General features: G+C 38.3%; 1 protein-coding gene across 2 annotated transcripts in view; it reads left to right on the top strand.

Annotated features, from left to right (window-relative positions):
* Nucleotides 1-23,445, top strand: part of SH3BGRL (SH3 domain binding glutamate rich protein like) — a 356,563-nt gene extending 333,118 nt beyond the window's left edge. For both annotated transcript variants that reach the window (XR_013374934.1, XM_077888998.1), the window contains one exon: nt 23,302-23,445. Coding sequence is in view for 1 of the 2 variants with exons in the window: in XM_077888998.1 (XP_077745124.1) it covers nt 23,302-23,388 (87 nt within the window). In the remaining variant the exon portion in view is untranslated. The remainder of the gene's footprint in view (nt 1-23,301) is intronic.
* Nucleotides 23,446-24,580: the final 1,135 nt, after the last annotated feature.

Here is a 24,580-nt window from a genome sequence, read left to right as displayed (position 1 = left end):
ACAGAAATGCATGTCTGTCATTTGAAAGCACCAAAGAGCTAATGAACAGTTAGGATATCCCTGACTTTCTTTGGAGTTTTGTTAATGTTAATGGAATTTATTAATTGCTTCTTGCCTTATTTTTGAAATATGAGAAAATAGTAAATTTATGGGGATGCATTTTTAAAATGGTTTGAAAATGACCAAGTAGTGTGCAGGCGTATTTGAAAACAGTAGATTTTGTTGTTATTTAAAGCCATTTTTTTCTATATTCCCTCTCAGGTTTTTTTATTTGGGTTGAAAGTTCTTAAACCTCTTGTTCCTACATGTAAAATTTAGGGCAAATCACATCTCCTTCTCATATTTTGTTCAACCTTACCTTTGTTTAACAAACCAAAAAATATTTTGGACAACTTCTGACTCTCCATTTTCTCTCCTTCCTTACATTTATTATTTTAGCCTCATTCTTTCTCTCTCTCTTCTCTCTGTCTATAGAAGTTGAACAGACATCACTCACCCTTGCTGTTAGATCGTGTAATGGAATTGTTAGGTATGCATGCATTTAAAGTCTATAAAACTGGTATTCCATCAACTACCTTTCCATGTTAGGGTGCTGACATGTTAAGTCCAGACAGATAAAATCAAGTATTAATGAATTTAGACTGTGTGGTCAGTTAGTTAAGGGTTTAAGAATAAATGGGGGGGGGGAGGGCTCAGTTGGTTAAGGGTCCAATTCTTGATTTCAGCTCAGTTCATGGTCTCAGTGTCATGTGATCAAGCCCCATGTGGGTCTCCATGCTCATAATGGAATCTGCTTGAGATTCTCATTGTTCTCTCCTTCTGCCTCTCCCCCCCTGCTCATCCTCTCTCTCTAAAAATAAGTAAATAAAAATCTTTAGAAGAATAAATAGGAATTGAGATTTCAAAAGGGCATACAAAGGCAAACTTTTCTAATAGAAAACTATGTGATATGTAGAATTCATTACCCTTATTCTTCCCTTTGTTTTGAATGAAATCATATTTGTCTTTCTCTGACTGACTTGTTTCATGTAGCATAATATCCTCTAGCTCCATCCATGTTGTCGCAAATGGCAAGATTTCATTCCTTTTATGGCTGAGTAATATTCCTGTGTGTGTTTGTGTGTGTGTGTGTGTGTGTGTGTGTGTACCACATCTTTATCCATTAGAAGAACAAGGACTTAGAGAATTATGCAATTTGAGTCTGAGTTATTGCCCTTTATACCTTACTGAATTGATATCAGCCAATCTCTTGTTCCCAGTTTTTTTTTTTTATAACTTCAAAAAAAGGATGGAGTCATTATTGATAGGCTTTTTGGGCAGAGTAATTCTTTATTATTTGGCATCCCTGATCCCTACCCATTAAATACCAGCAGTAACTGCCAGTTATTGTGATAACCAAAAATTGCCCCTCCCTATATTTTCAGAACAGTTGAAAACTACCTTATCATCTCAGATTCCATTCAGTCCTGCAATTTCCATCATTTCATAAAAGGGGCTAAAGATCAACTTGGCTTATAGTAGTCATACATGGGAGTTTCTTCAATTCCCCAACATAATACTATCTGCTCCTATCATTTCTTGTCCTTAAAACAGAACTAGGATCTGTTACCTCAAGCTATGCTCTGTAATTTATTCCTTTACTGTTTTGCATTATCAAACATTTATTTTCTTTTTTAAAGATTTTATTTATTTATTCATGAGACACACACACACACACACAGATGCAGAGACAGGCTGAGGGAGAAGCAGGGTCCATGCAGGGAGCCTGATGTGGGACTGGATTCCAGGTCTCCAGGATCAGGCCCTGGGCTGAAGGTGGTGCTAAACCGCCTTCAAACATTTATTTTCTTTCAGGTATATTCACACTATTCTTTTGAACTAGATCTTTCCCATTAGTTTTAAACATGCTCAAGTCACTCCTATTTAAAACACAACTAAACTAAACTGAAGTAAACTCTCTTGACTTCATAGTCTTTGTTGCTCCCACCTATTGTATTAAAGCTACTAATAGGCATTTTCCATCTTTTTTTCCAAGTTTTTATTTAAGTTCCAGTTAGTTAACATACAGTGTAATATTAGTTTCAAGTATAGAATTTAGTGATTCAACACTTCTATATAATACTCGGTGCTCATCACAAGTGTCCTCCTAATCTTCATTTCACTTGAGTTTTAAGCATGATTCTATATAAATCAGATTCTCACCTATTTGAACTATTTTCTTTTGTGTTTTATAACCACTCACTTTCTGATTTTCCTTTTCCCTCTCTGGTTCCTCTTTCTCTACATCTTTTGCAGGCTTACTCTCATTGTTAGATCACTAAATGTCAGAGTTCCTCAAGGATTCCTGTCCTTTTCTATTTTCACTTTTTATTCTGTCCTTGATGATCTCATCCATACCCACAAATGGCTTTATTTGTTAATCATACATGTATGACTTACAAATTAATATCTCCAGTCAAACTACCTTCTTTTAGTTCTAGAACATACAGTCAACCATTTTCTTTACATCGTCGCTTGGTTATGTTTCTGGCATCTTAAGGCTTTTATGTGTAAAATTGAACTTTTGATTTTCTCTGCTAATCTAGTTCTTAGCCTTATTCTTCCTAATTTAGATTAGTGTTATTATCCTCTATCCATTTTTTTCAAGCAAGATATCTTAGCATCATTCTTTAAACATCCCTTTGTATTGTACTGCCCTCTCTCCATGTCTGTTTGGTCACTAAGTCCATTTCCTTGTATTTCCTCTGCTATCATATTTATCTAAGCTATCACTGTCTCTTACTTACTTTTCAAAATGGTCTCCTAAACATTTTCATTTCATAATGGCTCATTTTCAACACATTTTTTTCTTTGTTTCTTTTAATTTTTTAATTAAAAAATTTTTTTAATTGGAGTTCAATTAGCCAACATTTAGCATAACCAGTGCTCATCCCGCCAAGTGCCCCCCTCAGTGCTCATCACCCTAACCCCGCGCCCACCTCCCTTTCCACTACTCCTTGTTCGTTTCCCAGGGTTAGGTGTCTCATGTTTTGTCACCCTCACTGACATTTTCACTCATTTTCTCTCCTTTCCCTTTATTCCCTTTCACTAATTTTTTGCTTCGACATGGATGGAACTGGAGGGTATTATGCTGAGTGAAATAAGTCAATCAGAAAAACAACACAGTTTTTCACACTGTACCTGAGGTAATCTTTTTAAAGCATTAATCTGGTCAGTTTACGTGTCAATTCCTCTTAGAAAAAAGTTTAAATAATAGTTAATAGAGCCTGAGAAGCTTTGTATTGTCTAACCCCAGCCTATCTCTCTAGTCTTAACAATGATACAGTCTCCATTGCACTCTACAACACAGCCCCACAGGGTTTTCAATTTCTCTAATAAACCATGCTTTCTCTTTACAAACACTATTATTTCTTTTTCATGTAGTTAATGGCTGCTCACCCTTGAGGTCTTAGCTTAGGTGTGTTACTTCCTTAGAAAACAATTCCCTAGACCAGAGCGAGTGTCCCATTCTTTTGCTTCAGGCAGAAAACTGCCTCACTTTGTGTCCCCCCTAGGATTCTATTACATATGCAATTTTAGGTCCGACCCATCTCTTCCCCTGCCAGCCGACCCCGCCACCCTAAGATAAATTTTAGCTTATATATGATGGTATATTTACAAGAGAGAGAAAGAGAAAACCTGGTATTTGCAATGACCTGTGCCTTCTTTTTACCACCCTCTTGATTGGAGCTTTTGTGATGCAGCTACCATGATTCAAAGGAAAAACAAACAAACAAACAAAAAAAAACAAAACACCTTTTTTTTTTTTTAAGCGACTTCTCAAAGTCCACTAGAGGCCACTGTCTTCGAAGCTTCTGTCACCTAGCCAAAGGTCCCAGGAGGAGACAGCAGAGAAGCTGGGTGTGCTCTGTGGTACCAGCTATAACTTCGAAGTCCTCCTAGTTGTAGGTTGTTCATGGAACTAGAAGTGTCACCCTTGCTTGATTTTTCATCAGCCAAGTTAAACCCTTGCTTCCTGTCCTTTGCACCTTTTGCGTGAACAGAATATGCACTATGAAAGCAAAAATAAATAAACATAAAATGCAATGAAAAAAAAGAAAACAATTCCCTTACTTCTCAATTTAAAATGTGTTATTCTGTCATAAAGCCAGATTCATTTCCTTCAGAACATTTATCTCAGGTTGTAATTTTTCATTCATCTATTAATACAAGTATTTGACTAATGACCCTCTTCCTGTGATATTATACAGTGTGAGCTTCCTGTGATACACAGTGTGAGCTCCATAAGGTTATGTGCCCTTTCAACTTTATCTTCTCATTGTAACTTCAATGCCTAATACAGATTCTGGCACATAATACATGTTCAATGGATATTGTGACACAACTCAATGAATGGTTGTTAATATGAAATGTTTGCTCTTTTTAATATTCCTTTTTAAGAAAAATTTAAAGAAACATGCCAAGAGGACTGTAATTCCATTTCTAGTAGATGATGAATAAGGGGGAAATGATGTTTCTGAGGTAATTGGAAGATACTGAAATGAAAATCTCTTGTAGCACCTTGGCTCTGTGATTGGACTATTTCCATTTTTGAAATATAGTGGATTTTTTCTTTTAGGTTTTGTTAGATGACCCAGATTTTTGTATAAAATACGTATTTCCCTTTGATCTTTGTGAGAGAGAATCACAGCACTTCTCTCTGGGGTTATTTCACTGATCCCTTTGAAATTTCAGATACTGTTCTAAATTTTGAACATGACCACATGAAGACACACATGTGTATATATACACACACAGACATACACATACATAAACACCAGGGACATATTCAAGCACTAATTACATATGAAAGGAGTGTGGCTTTTCACTTTTCATCTTGTAGGGAGTTACTATCAATCCCTTGTTGACTTATTAGATATGACAAGAAGAGAGACCTCTCCAACTGTCAGTGGACAAATTCTTATTTGGGCAAGATGTTTATCTATTATCCAGATGATTTCATTGAATGGAACTAACCTTTATGAATTTATCCATACAAGTTAGGTCTTTTTATAATTGTATTTTTCTCCTAATAAAAGGAGACATAACTTTCTGACTTCTAAATAGGCATTTTTTATTTTGCACCCATTTTTAATTTGAAAAAAAAATCAACTCTGCTAGTAAGGGGTAAGAAAAATAAAAGTATGGATTCTACCCTTTGCTCTGTTATTTCCCAGCTTCCAATATTATCTTAGAAAAGTCTTTTAGGGATCCCTGGGTGGCGCAGCGGTTTGGCGCCTGCCTTTGGCCCAGGGCGCGATCCTGGAGACCCGGGATCGAGTCCCACGTCGGGCTCCCGGTGCATGGAGCCTGCTTCTCCCTCTGCCTGTGTCTCTGCCTCTCTCTCTCTCTCTGTAACTATCATAAATAAATAAAAAAAAAAATTAAAAAAAAAAAAAGAAAAGAAAAGTCTTTTAACTTCTTGTGGCCTTGGTTTAGTAGTCAATAAATAAAAATGGCTGTTCATATGATCTCTGAGGGTTTATTCAGATTGCCTAATTTACAAATTATGAATGGTTTTGCTTCAAATTATGATTTCAGTGTTTTTACTTACTTTGTCATGCTACCTCTTAATACAAGACTGAATTACCTAGTGGTTTAGTTTATTTTCTCTTTGATCGTATAACACAATTGTTTTTATACTAACCTATGTAGCCCATATGTAATTGGAAAAAATTTGGAGGTATTTCAGTCTTCAACGGATTTTTTTACACCATCAAGGGTTAAGAAAACTTAAGATTTTAATAGTCAAACTGCAAAATATACTTCTGAAAATAAGGTTTCAAAATTACCCAGAACTTATGGGAAAATGCTTAATTTCAACATTAGAAGTAAGGAGAGGGTCAGAGAAATTTAAAGATGTAAACTCTGTCATTTGGTTTTATCTTCCTATACAAATAGAATTTGAATTGTTACTTAACCTGGATGGGCTGTTATAAAATATAACAACAGAAATATTGAAATATAGATAATAATAAGAGCAATTTCAAGGTATATATAGATTTATTAATATTGAAAACAACTTGGGATTTTAATCAAAGAGGAGAGAAGAACATTCATTCTCTGTTTTTTTTTTTTTTCTAACTTCAATGTAGCACAGTCCATAATTTTCTGGTATACATCTTCAGCACATATAATGACTTTCTACATATAAAACACATTATCTTATTAATAGTATTGGCATAAGCATGACTAATTCAACTTTTTATACTCTTTTCTTCAAATTTTAATATGTGATTTCTCAAGTTGTAAAAATAAGTGTTTGGATTTTTATTATAATTGAAAGAAATTTTTAGTTAATTTGGGGGGAATTCATGTTTTTTTTTTCTGTATTATTCCTACCATATGAATTTAAATAACTGCATAATAAGTATTAAATTGGTAAAAATACTTTATATAACCAATTTATAGTAGCAAATAAGCTTTATTTTATTTTCCAAATTTTTTATTTAAAAATATGTCACACATACAAAATTTCAAAAATAGTTCAATGAATACATATACACCCTTTACCTGTATTCATTGTTACCTCTGCTCCCTTTGTTTTACCACACTGTATATATATGGACATATTATTGTTAGTTACTAAATCGTTTGAGACTAAGTTGCAGACATCTGATTATGCATTTCTAAGTATTTCAGCATATATTAACATATCCTAAGTAAAAGAAAATTCTAGGGACGCCTGGGGTTTCAGCAGTTTAGTGCCTGCCTTCAGCTCAGGGCATGATCCTGGAGTCCCAGGATTGAGTCCTGCATTGGGCTCCCCGCATGGAGCCTGCTTCTCCCTCTGCCTATGTCTCTGCATCTCTCTTTCTCTGTGTCTCTCATGAATAAAGTCTTTAAAAGGAAAAGAAAATTCTAGTACATGATCACAATTATCAATTTATCAAATTTAGAAAGTTTAAAACTGATAAAATACTGTTATCTAAAATAATTCTATATTCAAAATTGTGCCTAATGTCACAATAATGATTTTACAGCATTCTTCTCTTGATTAAGCATCATACATTGCATTTAATTGTTGTATGTTGTATCTTTTTATAAACCTTTAAACTAAAATCGTTTTTCAGCTTTTTGTTTTCTTTTATGACATTGGCATTTTTAAAAAGTGCATTCAAGTTGTTTTGTAGAATATCACTCAAGTTGGATTTATTGTTTCCTCATAAGTATCTTCAGGTTATGCATTTTCTGTGATATTATGTCAAACTGAACTTTTTAATGTTAGTATTTTTTAAAAGATTTTTATTTATTTATTCATGAGAGACACACAGAGATAGGCAGAGACATAGGCAGAGGGAGAAGCAGGCTCCAGGCAGGGAGCCCAACATGGGACTCGATCCTGGGACCTCAGGACCACGCCCTGAGATGAAGGCATATGCTTAACTGCTGAGCCACTCAGGTGTCCCCTAATTTTAGTATTTAGAGCCCTTTGTAAATTGCCTCTTTTCCTCACCATTGACTCAACATTTTAAAATAATCTTTTAAAATTTTCTCCCATACATTTGGCTCATGATGCTCTCAATACATAGGATAATATATTTTTAAAATATTTATTTATTTATTTGAGAGAGAGAGAGAGAGAGAGAGAAAGAGAGAGAGAGAGAAGAGAGAGAGAGAGAGAATGGAGGAAGGGTGGAGGGAGAGAATCGTTAAGCAGATTTCCCTCTGAGCAGGGAGCTTGACACAGGGCTCAATCCACAGTTCATTATATCACGACTTGAACCGAAACCAAGAATCAGACACTCAACTGACTGAGTCACCCAGACCTTGATATATTTTTCCCTCTTACATATCCCCGTTTCTTCAGGCCAGATCACAACACATATTATCATATAAACATTCTCTAACTTCTTCTTTTTCTATTTCTTTCCTAAATTTGCCTTTTTAAAAATTTCATTGATAGTTATACAAGCTACTTGTGAACTATATTATTACACATATGCTTTGATTTCTAACCACTTTAAATCTTGCCCCTCTAATTTGGGATTTAAGTCCATCAGAAGCAGGTGCAATGCCTTTTACATCTTGTGTTTACTGTAGCAAGCCCAGATCTTCAATAAATGAATAAATCTGTCATATGATATTGATTGCTATGCATATTTTCCTTTTTAAATAAAGCGTTTCTAATGCTTACACTTGAGATACTGCAAACATCCTCAGAGATAAGTATAGAAGCTCCTTCTTATGTTTTCCCTGAAAAGAGTTTAGGGTTAAGAAATAAGTCAATTGAAATAACAATTTTGAAGATGCTTTTGATGGTAGTAAGCTGACCAAGTTCTTTATATATGCTACATATTTATAAATATGTTTTATTCTATTTCATTTCTTTGATTGTTTCCTGGCTGGCATAGAAAACATACCAGGACACAGGGGAAATATTACTGGAAAGACAAGTGAGGATTTATCAAAAGTATTCCTGTGTACATTTGTAGAAAAAATAAAAATTGCCTTTTTTCTCATTGTGTATGTTAGGAATCACTGAGCTTTATTAATCCACATGTCATTAAAGAAAAGATGACAACAAAAACGGAAAAGCATAGATCTTTCCTTTTCTGTACTATGAGAGACATTACTGACACCAAGTCCAGACTCTCAGAACTAAACAGTGTGCCATAAAATTCTGAAACTGTCATTTTCTTATGAGATTATGCACTGTTCCAGAGAAAGAGATTTTATATCAGTGTATATCACTATCTTTTTAAAAATTTTGTTTAAATTAAAAAAACTTACATTCAATTAGCAAACATCTAATACATAGTTTCTGATGTAGTGTTCAATAACTTGTCAGTTACTTATAGCACCTAGTGCTCATCATATGATGAGCCTTCCTTAATGCCCATCACCCAGTTACACCATCCCCTACACACTGCCCCTCCAGCAACCTCAGTTTATATCCTATAATTAGTAGTCCATCATGGTTTTTCTCCCTCTGAAGATTCCCCATTCAGATTTCCCTCCTTTACCCTATGATTCTCTGTACTGTTAATTATATTCCACATATGAATAAAATCATATGATAAGTGTCTTTCTCTGATTTACTTATTTTGCTCAGTATAATACATTCCAGTTCCATCCACATTGATGTAAATGGCAAGTACCCATCCTTTCTGATGGCTAATATTCAATTATATATAACTCACATCCTCTTTATTCATTCATCTGTTGATGGACTTCTTGGTTCTTTCCACAGTTTTGCTATTGTGGAAATTGCTGCCATGAACCCCGGGGTGTAGGGGCCCCTTTGGTTCACTACATTTCTATATTTAGGATAAATACATAGTAGTTCAATTACTGGGTCATGGGGTAGCTCTATTTTTAACTTATTGGGGAACCTGCATACCATTTTTCAGAGTGGCTGTACCAGCCTCCATTCCCGCCAACACTGTACAAGGGTTCACTTTTCTCCACATCCTCACCAATATCTGTTCTTTCCTATCTTGTTAATTTTAGCCATTCTGAGTGATTTTGATTTATATTTCCTTGATGGCCAGTGCTACGGAGCATTTTTTCATGTGTCTGTTAGCCATTTGTATGTCTTCTTTGGAGAAATGTCTGTTTATCTCTTCTGACCATTTCTTGACTGCATTATTTGTTTCTTGGGTGTTAAGTTTAAAAAGCACTTTACAGAACTTAGATACTAACTTTTCATATGATAAGATATGATATTTGAAAATATCTTCCCCCATTTTATTGGTTGTCTTTAAGTTTGTTGACTGTGTCTTTTGCTATGCAGAGATTTTATCTTGATGAAGTCCCTATAGTTCATTTTTGCTTTTGATTCCTTTGCCTTTGTAGACCTCTCTAAAAAGAAGTTGCTGTGGCTGAGATTGAAGAGGTTGTCACCTGTGTTCTCTTCTAGGATTTTGATGGATTCCTGTCTCACATTTAGATCATTCTCCATTTTGTTTATCTTTGTATATGGTATAAAAGAATGGTCCAGATTCATTCTTCTACATGTGGCTGTCAAATTTTCCCAGAACCATTTATTCTAGACACTATCATTTTTCCATTGGATATTCTTTCCTGATTTGTTGAAGATTTGTTAGCCATAGAGGTGAGGGTTCATTTCTGGGTTCTCTATTCTGTTCCATTGATCTATGTGATGGCTTTTGTGCCACTAGCATACTGTTTTGTTAATTACAGCTTTGTAATATAGCTTGAAGTCTGGCATTGTGATGCCAACAGCTTTGGTTTTCTTTTTCAACATTCCTATAGCTATTTGAGTTTTTTCTCTGGTTCCATACACATTTTAAAATTATTTGTTCCAGCTATCTGAAAAATGTAAATGCTATTTTCATAGGGATTGCATGAATGTGTAGATTGCTATGAGTAGCAAAGACTATTTGACTATTTATTCTTTCAATCTATGAGCACGGAATGTTTTCCTATTTCTGACTTCCTTGATTTCTTTCAGAAGTGTTCTGGAGTTTTTAGTACAGATAATTTGCCTTTTGGTTAGGTCTATTCCTAGGTATATTATGGTAAATGGGATAAATATCTTAATTTCTCTTTCTTAAGTCTCATTGTTATTGTATAGAAGTGCAACTGAATTCTGTGCATTGACTTTATACCCTGCCACATCACTGGGTTGCTGTATAAATTCTAGAAATTTTGGAGTGGAGTCTTTTGGGTTTCCACATAAAGTATCATGTCATCTGTGAAGAGTGAAAATTTGACTTCTTCTTTGTCAATTTAAATGGCTTCTATTTCTTTTTGTTGTCTGATTGCTTAGGCTACCACTTCTGTAATGATATTGAGCAACAGTGGTGAGAGTGGTTTTGCCTGTCATGTGACCTTAGGGGAAAAGCTCTGTATTTCCCCATTGAGAATGATATTCGGTGTGGGGTTTCTGTAGTTGGCTTTTACGGTATTAAAGTATGTTCCCTCTATCCCTACACTGTGAAGTTTTAATCAAAAAGAATGCTGTATTATTGTCAAATGCTTTCTCTGCATCAATTGAGAAAATCACATTGTTATTGATCTTTCATTCATTAATGTGGCGTATCATACTGATTGACTTGTAAATGTTGAACCACCCTTGCAATACAGGAAAAAAATACACTTGGTTGTGGTGAATAATCTTTTTAGTGTACTGTTGGAACCTACAAGCTAGTATATTTGTTTTTGTATATTTTTTATTGGAGTTCGATTTGCCAACATATAGCATAACACCCAGTGCTCGTCCTGTCAAGTGCCCCCCTCAGTGCCCATCACCCAGTCTCCCCAACACCCCAACCACCTCCCTTTCCAACACTCCTTGTTCGTTTCCCAGAGTTAGGTGTCTCTCATATTCTGTCACCGTCCCTGATATTTCCCACATATTTTCTCTCCATTCCCCTTTATTCTTTTTCACTATTTTTTATATTCCCCAAATGAATGAGACCATATAATGTTTGTCCTCCGACAGACTTCCTTCACGCAGCATAACACCCTCCAGTTCTATCCATGTTGAAGAAAATGGTGGGTATTTGTCATTTCTAATGGCTGAGTAATACTCCATTGAATATATATACCACATATTCTTTATCCATTCATCTTTCGATGGACACTGAGGCTCCTTCCACAGTTCCGCTATTGGGGATATTGCTGCTATAAACATTGGGATACCCTAAAAACTACAGAACACTTCTGAAGAAATTGAGGAAGACACAAAGGGATGGAATTGGAAGAATTAATATTGTGAAATAGTCAATGCTACCCAGGGCAATTTACATGTTCAATGCAATCCCTATCAAAATACCATGGATTTACTTCAGAGCGTTGGAACAAATCATCTTAAGATTTGTGTGGAATCAGAAAAGACTTTGAATAGCCAGGGGAATACTGAAAAAGAAAACCAGAGCTGGGGCATCACAATCCCAGATTTCAGGTTGTACTACAAAGCTGTGATCATCAAGACAGTTTGGTACTGGCACAAAAACAGACACTTAGATCAATGGACCAGAATAGAGAATCCAGAAATGGTCCCTCAACTTTATGATCAACTAATATTTGACAAAGCAGGAAAGACTATCCACTGGAAAAATGACAGTCTCTTCAATAAATAGTGCTGGGAAAATTGGACAGCCACATGCATAAGAATGAAACTGGACCATTCTCTTACACCATACACAAAATTAAACTCAAAATGGATGAAAGATCTAAATATGAGACAAGAATCCATCAAAATCCTAGAGAAGAACACAGGCAACACCCTTTTTGAACTTGGCCACAGCAACTTCTTGCAAGATACATCTATGAAGGCAAGGGGAACAAAAGCAAAAATATCGGCTGGTATCTTGATGAGACTATTGGCATCCATGTTCCTCAGGGATATTGGTCTGTAGTTCTTCTTTTTGATGGGTTCTTTGTCTGATTTTGGCAACAAGGTAATTCTGGCCTCATAGAACAAGTTTGGTAGTTTCTTCCATTTCTATTTTTAATAAGCTTGAGAGAATAGCTTTTTTATCCTCTTTAAATATTTGTTAGAATTCCCTTATAAAGGCTTCTGGCCCTTTACAGTTGTTTTTTTGAGTGGTTTTTGATTACTACATCAATTTCCTAGCTGGTTATGGGTCCGTTCAGATTTTCTATTTCTTCCTGTTTCAGTTTTGGTAGTTTATAAGATTCCAGGAATGCATCCATTTCTTCCAAGTTGTCTACTATGTTGGCATATACTTGCCTATTATATGTTCTAATAATTCTATGATGTTGGTATTGGTTGTTATCTCTCCTCTTTCATTCACTATTTTATTAATTTAAATCCTTTGTCTTTTATTTTTAATAAATCTTGCTAGGAGTTTACCTATCTTATTATTTCTTTCAGAGAGTCACCTTCTAGTCTCATTAATCTGTACTACTATTCTTCTGGCTTCTATTTCATTGATTTATGTTCTAATCTTTATTATTTCTTATCTCATGATTGGCTTAGGCTTTACTTGCTATTTCTCCAACTCCCGTAGGCATCAGGTTAGCTTGTGTATTTGAAATTTTTCTAAATATTTGAGAAAGGAGGGAGGGGCAAGATGGCGGAAGAGTAGGGTCCCCAAATCACCTGTCCCTACCAAATTACCTAGATAACCTTCAAATTATCCTGAAAATCTATTAATTCGCCCTGAGATTTAAAGAGAGAACAGCTGGAATGCTACAGTGAGAAGAGTTCGCGCTTCTATCAAGGTAGGAAGACGGGGGGAAAAAGAAATAAAGGAATAAAGGCATCCAAGGGGGAGGGGCCCCGCGAGGAGCTAAGGCCGGGGCAAGTGCCCCCAGGACAGGAAAGCTCTGTCCCGGAGAAGCAAGAGCTTCACCAACCTTCCCGGGCAGAAAGGCGACCGCAGGGAGTTAGAGCAGGACCCCAGGGGGTCGGGGGGATGCCCTTGGGCTCCCTGGGACACTAACAGACATCTGGGGCTAGTGCAGGAGAGTGCGCGGAGCTCCCTAAGGGCTGCAGCGCGCACGGCGGGACCCGGAGCAGCTCAAAGGGGGCTCAGGCGGTGGCTCTGCGGAGGGGGCTGCGCGGCCTGGGAGCGTAAATCCAACAGCGCAGACTGGGAGCACAGGGCGCCTGACACAGCCCAGGATTCGGCCTCCCCCTGGGTCAGGCAGAGGCCAGGAGGGCCCAGGACAGCAAAGACGCTCCTGCCCCGAGCTGAGCAGATCAGCGGCCCCACCCCGAACCTCCAGGCCCCTGCAGACGGAGTAGTTTCTGCTGGAGCTGAATCCAGGTTTCCAGACCTGCAGCAACCACTGGGGTTGTTCCTCCTGGGGCCTCACGGGGTAAAGAACCCCCACTGAGCCCTGAACCAGGCAGGGGGAAGAACAGCTCCCCCAAGCGCTAACACCTGAAAATCAGCACAACAGGCTCCTCCCCCAGAAGACCAGCTAGACGGACAAGTTCCAGGGGAAGTCAAGAGACTTAAAGTATACAGAATCAGCAGATACTCCCCCGTGTTTTTTTTTCTTTTTGATTTCTGATTGCTTCCCCCACCCTTTTTTTCACCTTTCTTTCTTTTTCTTTCTCTTTTTTCTTCTTTTTCCTTTTTTCTTCCTTTTATCTTTTTCTCATTTCTTTCCTCCTCTCTCTCTCTTTTTCTCCTTTTCCCAATAAAACTTGTTTTTGGCCACTCTGCACTGAGCAAAATGACGAGAAGGAAAACCTCACCTCAAAAGAAAGAATCAGAAACAGTCTTCTCTCCCACAGAGTTACAAAATCTGGATTACAATTCAATGTCACAAAGCCAATTCAGAAGCACTATGATCAAGCTACTGGTGGCTCTAGAAAAAAGCATAAAGGACTCAAGAGACTTCATGACTGAAGAATTTAAATCCAATCAGGCAGAAATTAAAAATCAATTGAATGAAATGCAATCCAAACTAGAAGTCCTAACAATGAGGGTTAACGTGGTGGAAGAACTAGTGAGTGACATAGAAGACAAGTTGATGGCAAAGAGGGAAACTGAGGAAAAAAGAGACAAACAATTGAAAGACCATGAAGACAGATTAAGGGAAATAAACGACAGCCTGAGGAAGAAAAACCTATGTTTAATTGGGGTTTCCGAGGGCGCTGAAAGGGACAGAGGGCCAGAATATGTATTTGAACAAATCCTAGCTGAAAACTTTCCTAATCTGGGAAGGGAACCAGGCATTCAGATCCAGGAAATAGAGAGATAGCCCCACCCCCGTAAAATCAATAAAAACCGTTCAACACCTCGACATTTAATAGTGAAGCTTGCAAATTCCAAAGATAAAGAGAAGATCCTTAAAGCAGCAAGAGACAAGAAATCCCTGACTTTTATGGGGAGGAGTATTAGGGTAACAGCAGACCTCTCCACTGAGACCTGGCAGGCCATAAAGGGCTGGCAGGATATATTCAGGGTCCTAAATGAGAAGAACATGCAACCAAGAATACTTTATCCAGCAAGGCTCTCATTCAAAATGGAAGGAGAGATAAAGAGCTTCCAAGACAGGCAGGAACTGAAAGAACATGTGGCCTACAAACCAGCTCTGCAAGAAATTTTAAGGGGGACTCTTAAAATTCCCCTTTAAGAAGAAGGTCAGTGGAACAATCCACAAAACCAAGGACTGAATAGATATCATGATGACACTAAACTCATATCTGTCAATAGTAACTCTGAACGTGAACGGGCTTAATGACCCCATCAAAAGGCGCAGGGTTTCAGACTGGATAAAAAAGCAGGACCCATCTATTTGCTGTCTACAAGAGACTCATTTTAGACAGAAGGACACCTACAACCTGAAAATGAAAGGTTGGAGAACCATGTACCATTCAAATGGTCCTCAAAAGAAAGCAGGGGTAGCCATCCTTATATGAGATAAACTAAAATTTACCCCGAAGACTGTAGTGAGAGATGAAGAGGGACACTCTCTCATACTTAAAGGATCTATCCAACAAGAGGACTTAACAATCCTCAATATATATGCCCCGAATGTGGGAGCTGCCAAATATTTAAACCAATTATTAACCAAAGTAAAGAAATGCTTAGATAATAATACACTTATACATGGTGACTTCAATCTAGCTCTTTCTACCCTCGATAGGTCATCTAAGCACAACATCTCCAAAGAAACGAGAGCTTTAAATGATACACTGGACCAGATGGATTTCACAGATATCTACAGAACTTTACATCCAAACACAACTGAATACACATTCTTCTCAAGTGCACATGGAACTTTCTCCAGAATAGACCACATACTGGGTCACAAATCGGGTCTGAACCGATACCAAAAGATTGGGATCGTCCCCTGCATATTCTCAGACCATAATGCCTTGAAATTAGAACTAAATCGCAACAAGAAGTTTGGAAGGACCTCAAACACGTGGAGGGTAAGGACCATCCTGCTAAAAGATGAAAGGGTCAACCAGGAAATTAAGGAAGAATTAAAAAGATTCATGGAAACTAATGAGAATGAAGATACAACCATTCAAAATCTTTGGGATACAGCAAAAGCAGTCCTGAGGGGGAAATACATCGCAATATAAGCATCGATTCAAAAACTGGAAAGAACTCAAATACAAAAGCTAACCTTATACATAAAGGAGCGAGAGAAAAAACAGCAGATGGACCCCAAGCCCAGCAGAAGAAGAGAGTTAATTAAAATTCGAGCAGAACTCAATGAAATCGAGACCAGAAGAGCTGTGGAACAGATCAACAGAACCTGGAGTTGGTTCTTTGAAAGAATTAATAAGATAGATAAACCATTAGCCAACCTTATTAAAAAGAAGAGAGAGGAGACTCAAATTAATAAAATCATGAATGAGAAAGGAGAGATCACTACCAACACCAAGGAAATACAAACGATTTTAAAAACATATTATGAACAGCTATACGCAAATACATTAGACAACCTAGAAGAAATGGACACATTCCTGGAAAGCCACAAACTACCAAAATTGGAACAGGAAGAAATAGAAAACCTGAACAGGCCAATAACAGGGAGGAAATTGAAGCAGTCATCAAAAACCTGCCAAGACACAAGAGTCCAGGGCCAGATGGCTTCCCAGGGGAATTTTATCAAACGTTTAAAGAAGAAATCATACCTATTCTACTAAAGCTGTTTGGAAAGATAGAAAGAGATGGAGTACTTCCAAATTCGTTCTATGAGGCCAGAATCACCATAATTCTAAAACCAGACAAAGACCCCACCAAAAAGGAGAATTATAGACTAATATCCCTGATGAACATGAATGCAAAAATTCTCAACAAGATACTAGCCAATAGGATCCAACAGCACATTAAGAAAATTATTCACCACGACCAAGTAGAATTTATCCCTGGGACACAAGGCTGGTTCAACACTCGTAAAACAATCAATGTGATTCATCATATCAACAAGAGAAAAACCAAGAACCATATGATCCTCTCATTAGATGCAGAAAAAGGATTTGACAAAATACAGCATCCATTCCTGATCAAAACTCTTCAGTGTGTAGGGAAAAAGGAACTTTCCTCAACATCTTAAAAGCCATCTACGAAAAGCCCACAGCAAATATCATTCTCAATGGGGAAGCACTGGGAGCCTTTCCCCTAAGATCAGGAACAAGACAGGGATGTCCACTCTCACCACTGTTATTCAACATAGTACTGGAAGTCATAGCCTCAGCAATCAGACAACAAAAAGACATTAAAAGCATTCAAATTGGCAAAGAAGAAGTCAAACTCTCCCTCTTCGCCGATGAGATGCTACTCTACATAGAAAACCCAAAAGCCTCCACCCCAAGATTTCTAGAACTCATACAGCAATTTGGCTGCGTGGCAGGATACAAAATCATGCCCAGAAATCAATGGCATTTCTATACACTAACAATGAGACTGAAGAAAGAGAAATTAAGGAGTCAATCCCATTTACAATTGCACCCAAAAGTATAAGATAACAAGGAATAAACCTAACCAAAGAGGTAAAGGATCTATACCCTAAATACTATAGAACACTTCTGAAAGAAATTGAGGAAGACACAAAGAGATGGAAAAATATTCCATGCTCATGGATTGGCAGAATTAATATTGTGAAAATGTCAATGTTACCCAGGGCAATTTACACGTTTAATGGAATCCCTATCAAAATACCATGGACTTTCTTCAGAGAGTTAGAACAAATTATTTTAAGATTTGTGTGGAATCAGAAAAGACCCCGAATAGCCAGGGGAATTTTAAAAAAGAAAACCATATCTGGGGGCATCACAATGCCAGATTTCAGGTTGTACTACAAAGCTGTGGTCATCAAGACAGTGTGGTACTGGCACAAAAACAGACACATAGATCAATGGAACAGAATAGAGAACCCATAAGTGGACCCTGAACTTTAAGGCCAACTAATATTCGATAAAGGAGGAAAGACTATCCATTGGAAGAAAGATAGTCTCTTCAATAAATGGTGCTGGGAAAATTGGACATCCACATGCAGAAGAATGAAACTAGACCACTCTCTTTCACCATACACAAGGATAAACTCAAAATGGATGAAAGATCTAAATGTGAGACAAGATTCCATCAAAATCCTAGAGGAGAACACAGGTAACACCCTTTTTGAACTTGGCCACAGTAAATTCTTGCAAGATACATCCACGAATGGAAAAGAACAAAAGCCAGTGAGAATGGGGAAAATTAACAAGGCAGGAAACCACAAATGTTGGAGAGGATGCGGAGAAAAGGGAACCCTCTTACACTGTTGGTGGGAATGTGAACTGGTGCAGCCACTCTGGAAAACTGTGTGGAGGTTCCTCAAACAGTTAAAAATATACCTGCCCTACGACCCAGCAATTGCACTGTTGGGGATTTACCCCAAAGATACAAATGCAATGAAACGCCGGGACACCTGCACCCCGATGTTTCTAGCAGCAATGACCACGATAGCCAACTGTGGAAGGAGCCTCGGTGTCCAACGAAAGATGAATGGATAAAGAAGATGTGGTTTATGTATACAATGGAATATTACTCAGCTATTAGAAATGACAAATACCCACCATTTGCTTCAACGTGGATGGAACTGGAGGGTATTATGCTGAGTGAAGTAAGTCAGTCGGAGAAGGACAAACATTATATGTTCTCATTCATTTGGGGAATATAAATAATAGTGAAAGGGAAAATAAGGGAAGTGGGAAGAAATGTGTGGGAAATATCAGAAAGGGAGACAGAACGTAAAGACTGCTAACTCTGGGAAATGAACTAGGGGTGGTAGAAGGGGAGGAGGGCGGGGGGTGGGAGTGAATGGGTGACAGGCACTGGGTGTTATTCTGTATGTTAGTAAATTGAACACCAATAAAATATAAAAAAATAAAAAAAAAAAAAAAGGAAAAGAACAAAAGCAAAAATGACCTATTGGGACTTCATCAAGATAAGAAGTTTTTGCACAGCAAAGGATACAGTCAACAAAACTAAAAGACAACCTACAGAATGGGAGAAGATATTTGTAAATGACGTATCATTTAAAGGGCTAGTTTCCAAGATCTATAAAGAACTTATTAAACTCAACAACAAAGAAACAAATAATCCAATCATGAATTGGGCAAAAGACATGAAGGGAAATCTCACAGAGGAAGACATAGACATGGCCAACATGCACATGAGAAAATACTCTGCATCTCTTGCCATCAGGGAAATACAAATCAAAACCACAATGAGATACCACCTCATACCAGTGAGAATGGGGAAAATTTACAAGGCAGGAAACTGCAAATGTTAGAGAGGATGCGGAGAAACGGGAACCCTCTTTCACTGTTGGTGGGAATGTGAACTGGTGCAGCCACTCTGGAAAACTGTGTGGTGGTTCCTCAAAGAGTTAATATTAGACCTGCCCTACGACCCAGCAATTGCAGTGTTGGGGATTTACCCCAAAGATTTAGATGCAATGAAACGCCGGGACACCTGCACCCCGATGTTTCTAGCAGCAATGTCCACAATAGCCAATCTGTGGAAGGAGCCTTGGTGTCCATCGAAAGATGAATGGATAAAGAAGATGTGGTTTATGTATACAATGGAATATTACTCAGCCATTAGAAACGACAAATACCCACCATTTTCTTCAACATGGATGGAACTGTAGGGTATTATGCTGAGTGAAGTAAGTCCATCGGAGAAGGACAAACAGTGTATGTTCTCACTCATTTGCGGAATATAAATAATAGTGAAATGGAATATAAGGGAAGGGAGAAGAAATGTTTGGGAAATATCAGAAAGGGAGACAGAACATAAAGACTCCTAACTCTGGGAAACGAACTAGGTGTCTTGGAAGGGGAGGAGGGCGAGGGGTGGGGGCGAGTGGGTGACAGGCACTGAGGGGGACACTTGACGGGATGAGCACTGGGTGTTATTGTATATGTTGGTAAATTGAACACCAATAAAAAATTATTATATTATAAATAAATAAATAAATAAATAAATAAATAAATAAATATTTGAGAAAGGCTTGTATTGCAATACATTTCCTATAAAGGCCACTGTTGCTGTATCCCAAATGTTTTGAACAGTTCTGTTTTCATTTTTCTTTTTTCCATGAATTTTTAAAAATTCTTCTTTTATTTTCCTTTTGTCCCAGTTGTTCTTTTTTAGGATTCTCTTTAACTTCCAAGTGTTTGAGTTCCTTCTAAATGTCCTCTTGTTATTGTGTTCAGTTTAAAACCTTTGTGGTCTGAAAATATGCAGGAAACAATTCCAATCTTTTGGTTTAATTTCAGACCTCATTTGTTCCCCAGTACGTGATCTATTCTGGAGAATGTTTCATGTGCCCTCAAGAAGAATGTGTATTCTGTTGCTTTAGGATGGAATGATCTGTGTATATCTGTGAAGTCCTCGTGCAGTGTGTTTTTCAAATTCCTTGTTGAGCTTCTGCTTAGATAATCCATCCATTGCTCTGTGTGGGGTCTTGAAGTCTCCTACTATTATTTTATTGTTATCAATGTGTTTCTTTAATTTGGTTATTAATTGGTTGATATAATTGGCTGCTCCCATGTTAGGAGCATAAATGTTTATAACTGCTGGATCTTCTTTTTTGGTAGACACTTTAATTGTGATATAGTGCCCCCCTTCATCTCTTACTTCAGTCTTTGGCTCAAAATCTAGTATGTCTGAAATGTGAATTTCTACCCCAGCTTTATTTTGTGGTCCATTAGCATGATACATGGTTCTCTACCTCTTCATTTTCAGTCTAGAGGTGTCTTTAGGTCTAAAATTAGTCTCTTGTAGACTGCATATGGATGAGTCTTGCTTTTTTATGCAATCTGATACCCTTTGTCTTTTGATTGAAACATTTACATCATTTGCATTCAGAGTAACTATTGGAAGATATGCTTTTAGTGCCATTTTATGACCTATAAAGCTCTGTTTTTGTAGACTGTTTCTTTCTGGTCTATGTTACTCCTGGCCTCTCCTTTTGCTCATTGAATCTTCCTTAATATTTCTTGCAGGGTGGTTTAGTGGTCACAGATTCTTTCAGTTTCTATCTGTCCTGGAAGCTGTTTATCTCTCTTTTCATTCTGAATGACAGCTTTGCTGCATTAAAGCATTTTTGGTTGTATGTTTTTCTCATTTTGTACCATGAATGTGTCATGCCAGCCCTTTCTGGCCTTCCAAGTCTCTGTGAATAGGTCTGATGCCAATCTAATATTCCTCACTCTGTTGGTTAAGAGCCCTTGTCTCTATCTGTTTGCAGGAGTTTCTCTTTATCTCTGAAATTTGCAAGCTTCACTGTTATACACTGGATGGTTGATCTAATTTTATTGATTTTGAGAGTGATCCTCTCTACCTCTTGGACTTGAAGGCATGTTTCCTTCCCCAGATTAAGGAAGCTCTCATCTATGCTTTGCTTAAATATACCTTCTGGCCCTCTCTCTCTTTCTTCTCCCTCTGGGATTCCAATAGTTCTAATATTTTTTTTTTTCATTTTATGGCATCAGTGATTTTGCGAAGCCTCCCCTCATAGTCCTAGCACTGGAGTTATTCAGTCCTGTGAGGTCTCTGAACTCATTGTTCACCTGTTCTTCCAGCTGGTCTTCTGGGGGAGGGGCCTTCTGTACTGATTCTCAGGTGTCTTTGTCTTGACAGCGTTTATTGCCATTTCCCATGGGTCTGGGATCAGTGTTAACTGTTTTTGTTTGCTCTGTGTGGCTTTTGTTAGCTGAAGGCTTTCCACACCTCTTTAAAAGACTAAAACACAAATGGACATATCCTGATCTCCTGTCCCAGAGCAGAAAAGTCAGGGTCCTCTCTCTTCAGTAAACCCTTGGGGATAAGTGGTCTTTACTTTTTTTTTAATAATAAATTTATTTTTTATTGGTGTTCAATTTGCCAACATACAGAATAATACCCAGTGCTCATCCCATCAAGTGCCCCCCTCAGTGCCCATCACCCATTCACCCCCACCCCCACCCTTCTCCCCTTCCACCAACCCCTAGTTCGTTTCCCAGAGTTAGGAGTCTTCATGGTCTTTACTTTTGTGTGTGCCAAACTCTATAGATTCTTGTGGTGAGCACTCACACTGATCCTCCTTGGGAAAGCCAGAGAGTCCCCTCTTTTTGCACTTTGTAGGCCTCCAACACAGAGAGCATTCTCAATGGAGTGTGTACTTGCTCCCTTTCTTCCAGGGAAGGTAAAAGGTTCACGAGTTCCTATCCTTTGCATTGTTCTCCCCATGTGGACAGTGGTCACCCAATCAGACCTCAACTCATGGCCTATGGCAAACTAAGTTGACAATCCCCTCCTGAGCTTGCTGATCATAACCAGTTTCCCCACTCCAGTCCTTCGGAATTCTACTAGCTCAGGAACGTTGTTTATTCTGTGACTCCAGGGATCCTGAGACCACACTGTCCCAAGTAGTATTCTGCACCGTTTCACCATCTAAGCACCTTTCATACAGGGATGTCTTTCATTGGAGCAGATTGCTAATGGTTCCAATTTTGTGATCTAGGGTTATATATCACTTCCTGTGTCTGGCTTCAGGAGACTCCCTCCTTTCATCACTTATCTCCAGATATATCACTTCAGGTTTACTTATCTTTACCTCCTACCTTGCAGAAAGTGGTCACTTTTGTGCTTGAAGAGTTCCAGCAATGTTTTTCTTACATCTCAGGTTGAATTCATGAGTGTTCAGAAAGATTTTATAGTTATCTAACTGAATTCAAAGAATCAGATGAAACAAAGTCCCCTACTTTTCTGTCAATTTGCCCCTTCCCCCCTTTGCATTACACTCCTCTTTAAAGCTTTCAATATCTGCCCACTTAAAAGAATATCTATTTTTTTTTACTTCCATTACAAATCTGCCTGCTGTTAGCTTTCCTACCTCATTTCATACTAGTATTCCTGCCATGTACTACATTGTAGCCATGTGGGCTGTCATGCCTGTTCAACACATTAAACTCAACACATTTTGGGGCACATGAGTGGCTTAGTCAGTTAAACCTCTGACTTTAGCTCAGGTCATAATCCCTGGATCCTGGAATCATGTCCCACATTAGGTATCCTGCTCAATGAGGAGTCTGCTCCTTCCTCTACTATTCTCCCTGGCTCATGTTCTCTCTCCTTCCAGCACTCTCTCACTTTCTCAAATAGTATAAAAAAAAAGTTCAGTACTTTTCTACCATAAACTTTTACATAATATTTTCTCTGCCTGGAATACACTTCTACTTGATTTTGCATGCCTAATGCCTTTTGTCATTAAGTCTTAAATTTCATCTCCTTAAAGAGTTCTTGTCTCATAATTCCATCATTCTCATTATATCAATGAACTGTAATCCTCTGAATAACCTAACTTTCTGATTTGTTTTAGGTAGTCTCCATGCTCAGCACGGAACCCAACCTTGGGTTTGAACTCACTATTCTGAAATCAAGACCTAAGCTGAGATCAAGAGTCTAATACTTTATTTTCAAAGTAAGGGTTTTCATCAAAATAAAAATCTATTCTGTAACCTGATTTAATGTCTTCAAATTCTGTCACTTCGACTGTTGTCAAATAATGCAGCGCCTCTTCATCCGCCTCCCCAAGCAGTGCAGACACTTGTGGATGGTTGACAAATGTTACCCAAAAATTGGGGATTTTGGCGATCAATTCTGACCTCTTCTGAAAAAATGTTTGGCGGAGTTTGTTATATTTCTGTTCTACTTTCAAAATCTCCTCACTGGCTTGTTCATTAAGTCTATTTCATTTTGTACTTCATCAATATGTTCAATTGCTTCTTGCTGTTCTTTTTCTGAGGTCTCATTGGCCCCTTCATGGTTGGAGTTGAGCTCCTTTTTACTGACTTTGGCCGACATGGTGCTGCTCCGTGGTGGGGTGTGGGGTGGGGGGAGCAGGGAGGGGGAGAGAAGGAAAGGCGAAAGGAACAGGCAGCGGCTTCCACTCACGCCACACGCGAGGGCGCTCGCTGGGTCTAGCCGCCTCCTCGCAGCGTTCGTTCGTTCGCTCGCTCGCTCTCCCTCCCCCTGGCTCTTGCACGCGCTGCCCTCGCAGCCTGACGACGAGGGAGGGGCTGGGGCGACGTGCCAGACCCCGGCCCGGGCTCCTGCTTACGGAGGAGAGGCGGCGGTGGGCAGGCAGGCGGCTCGGCTCCCTCACTCATGCTCCGCGGTCCAGTTTGATGCTCGCTTTCCCTGAGCCGCCAAAGAATTTCATCTGAATGAGAGTGGTGATCCATCGTCAAAGTCCACTGAAATCAAATGGAAATCTGGAAAGGATTTGATGAAACGTTCAAGTCAAACGCAGAATGAAGCCAGCAGGAAGAGACAGCACGAGGAACCAGAGAGCTTCTTCACCTGGTTTACTGACTATTCTGATGCAGGTGCAGATGAGTTAGGAGAGGTCATCAAAGATGATATTTTGCAAAATCCATTACAGTACTACTTGGTTCCTAATATGGATGATGGAGAAGGAGAAGGAGAAGGAGAAGGAGAAGGAAGAAAGAAGAAAGAAGGGAAGAAGAAAGAAGGGAAGAAGAAAGAAGGGAAGAAGAAGAAGAAGAAAGAAGAAAGAAGAAGAAGAAGAAGAAGAAGAAGAAGAAGAAGAAGGAGAAGGAGAAGGAGAAGGAGAAGGAGAAGGAGAAGGAGAAGGA

Source organism: Canis aureus, chromosome X (assembly GCF_053574225.1).
Source record: "Canis aureus isolate CA01 chromosome X, VMU_Caureus_v.1.0, whole genome shotgun sequence".
Taxonomy (NCBI): Eukaryota; Metazoa; Chordata; class Mammalia; order Carnivora; family Canidae; genus Canis; species Canis aureus.
This window is presented reverse-complemented; position numbering and strand designations above follow the sequence as displayed.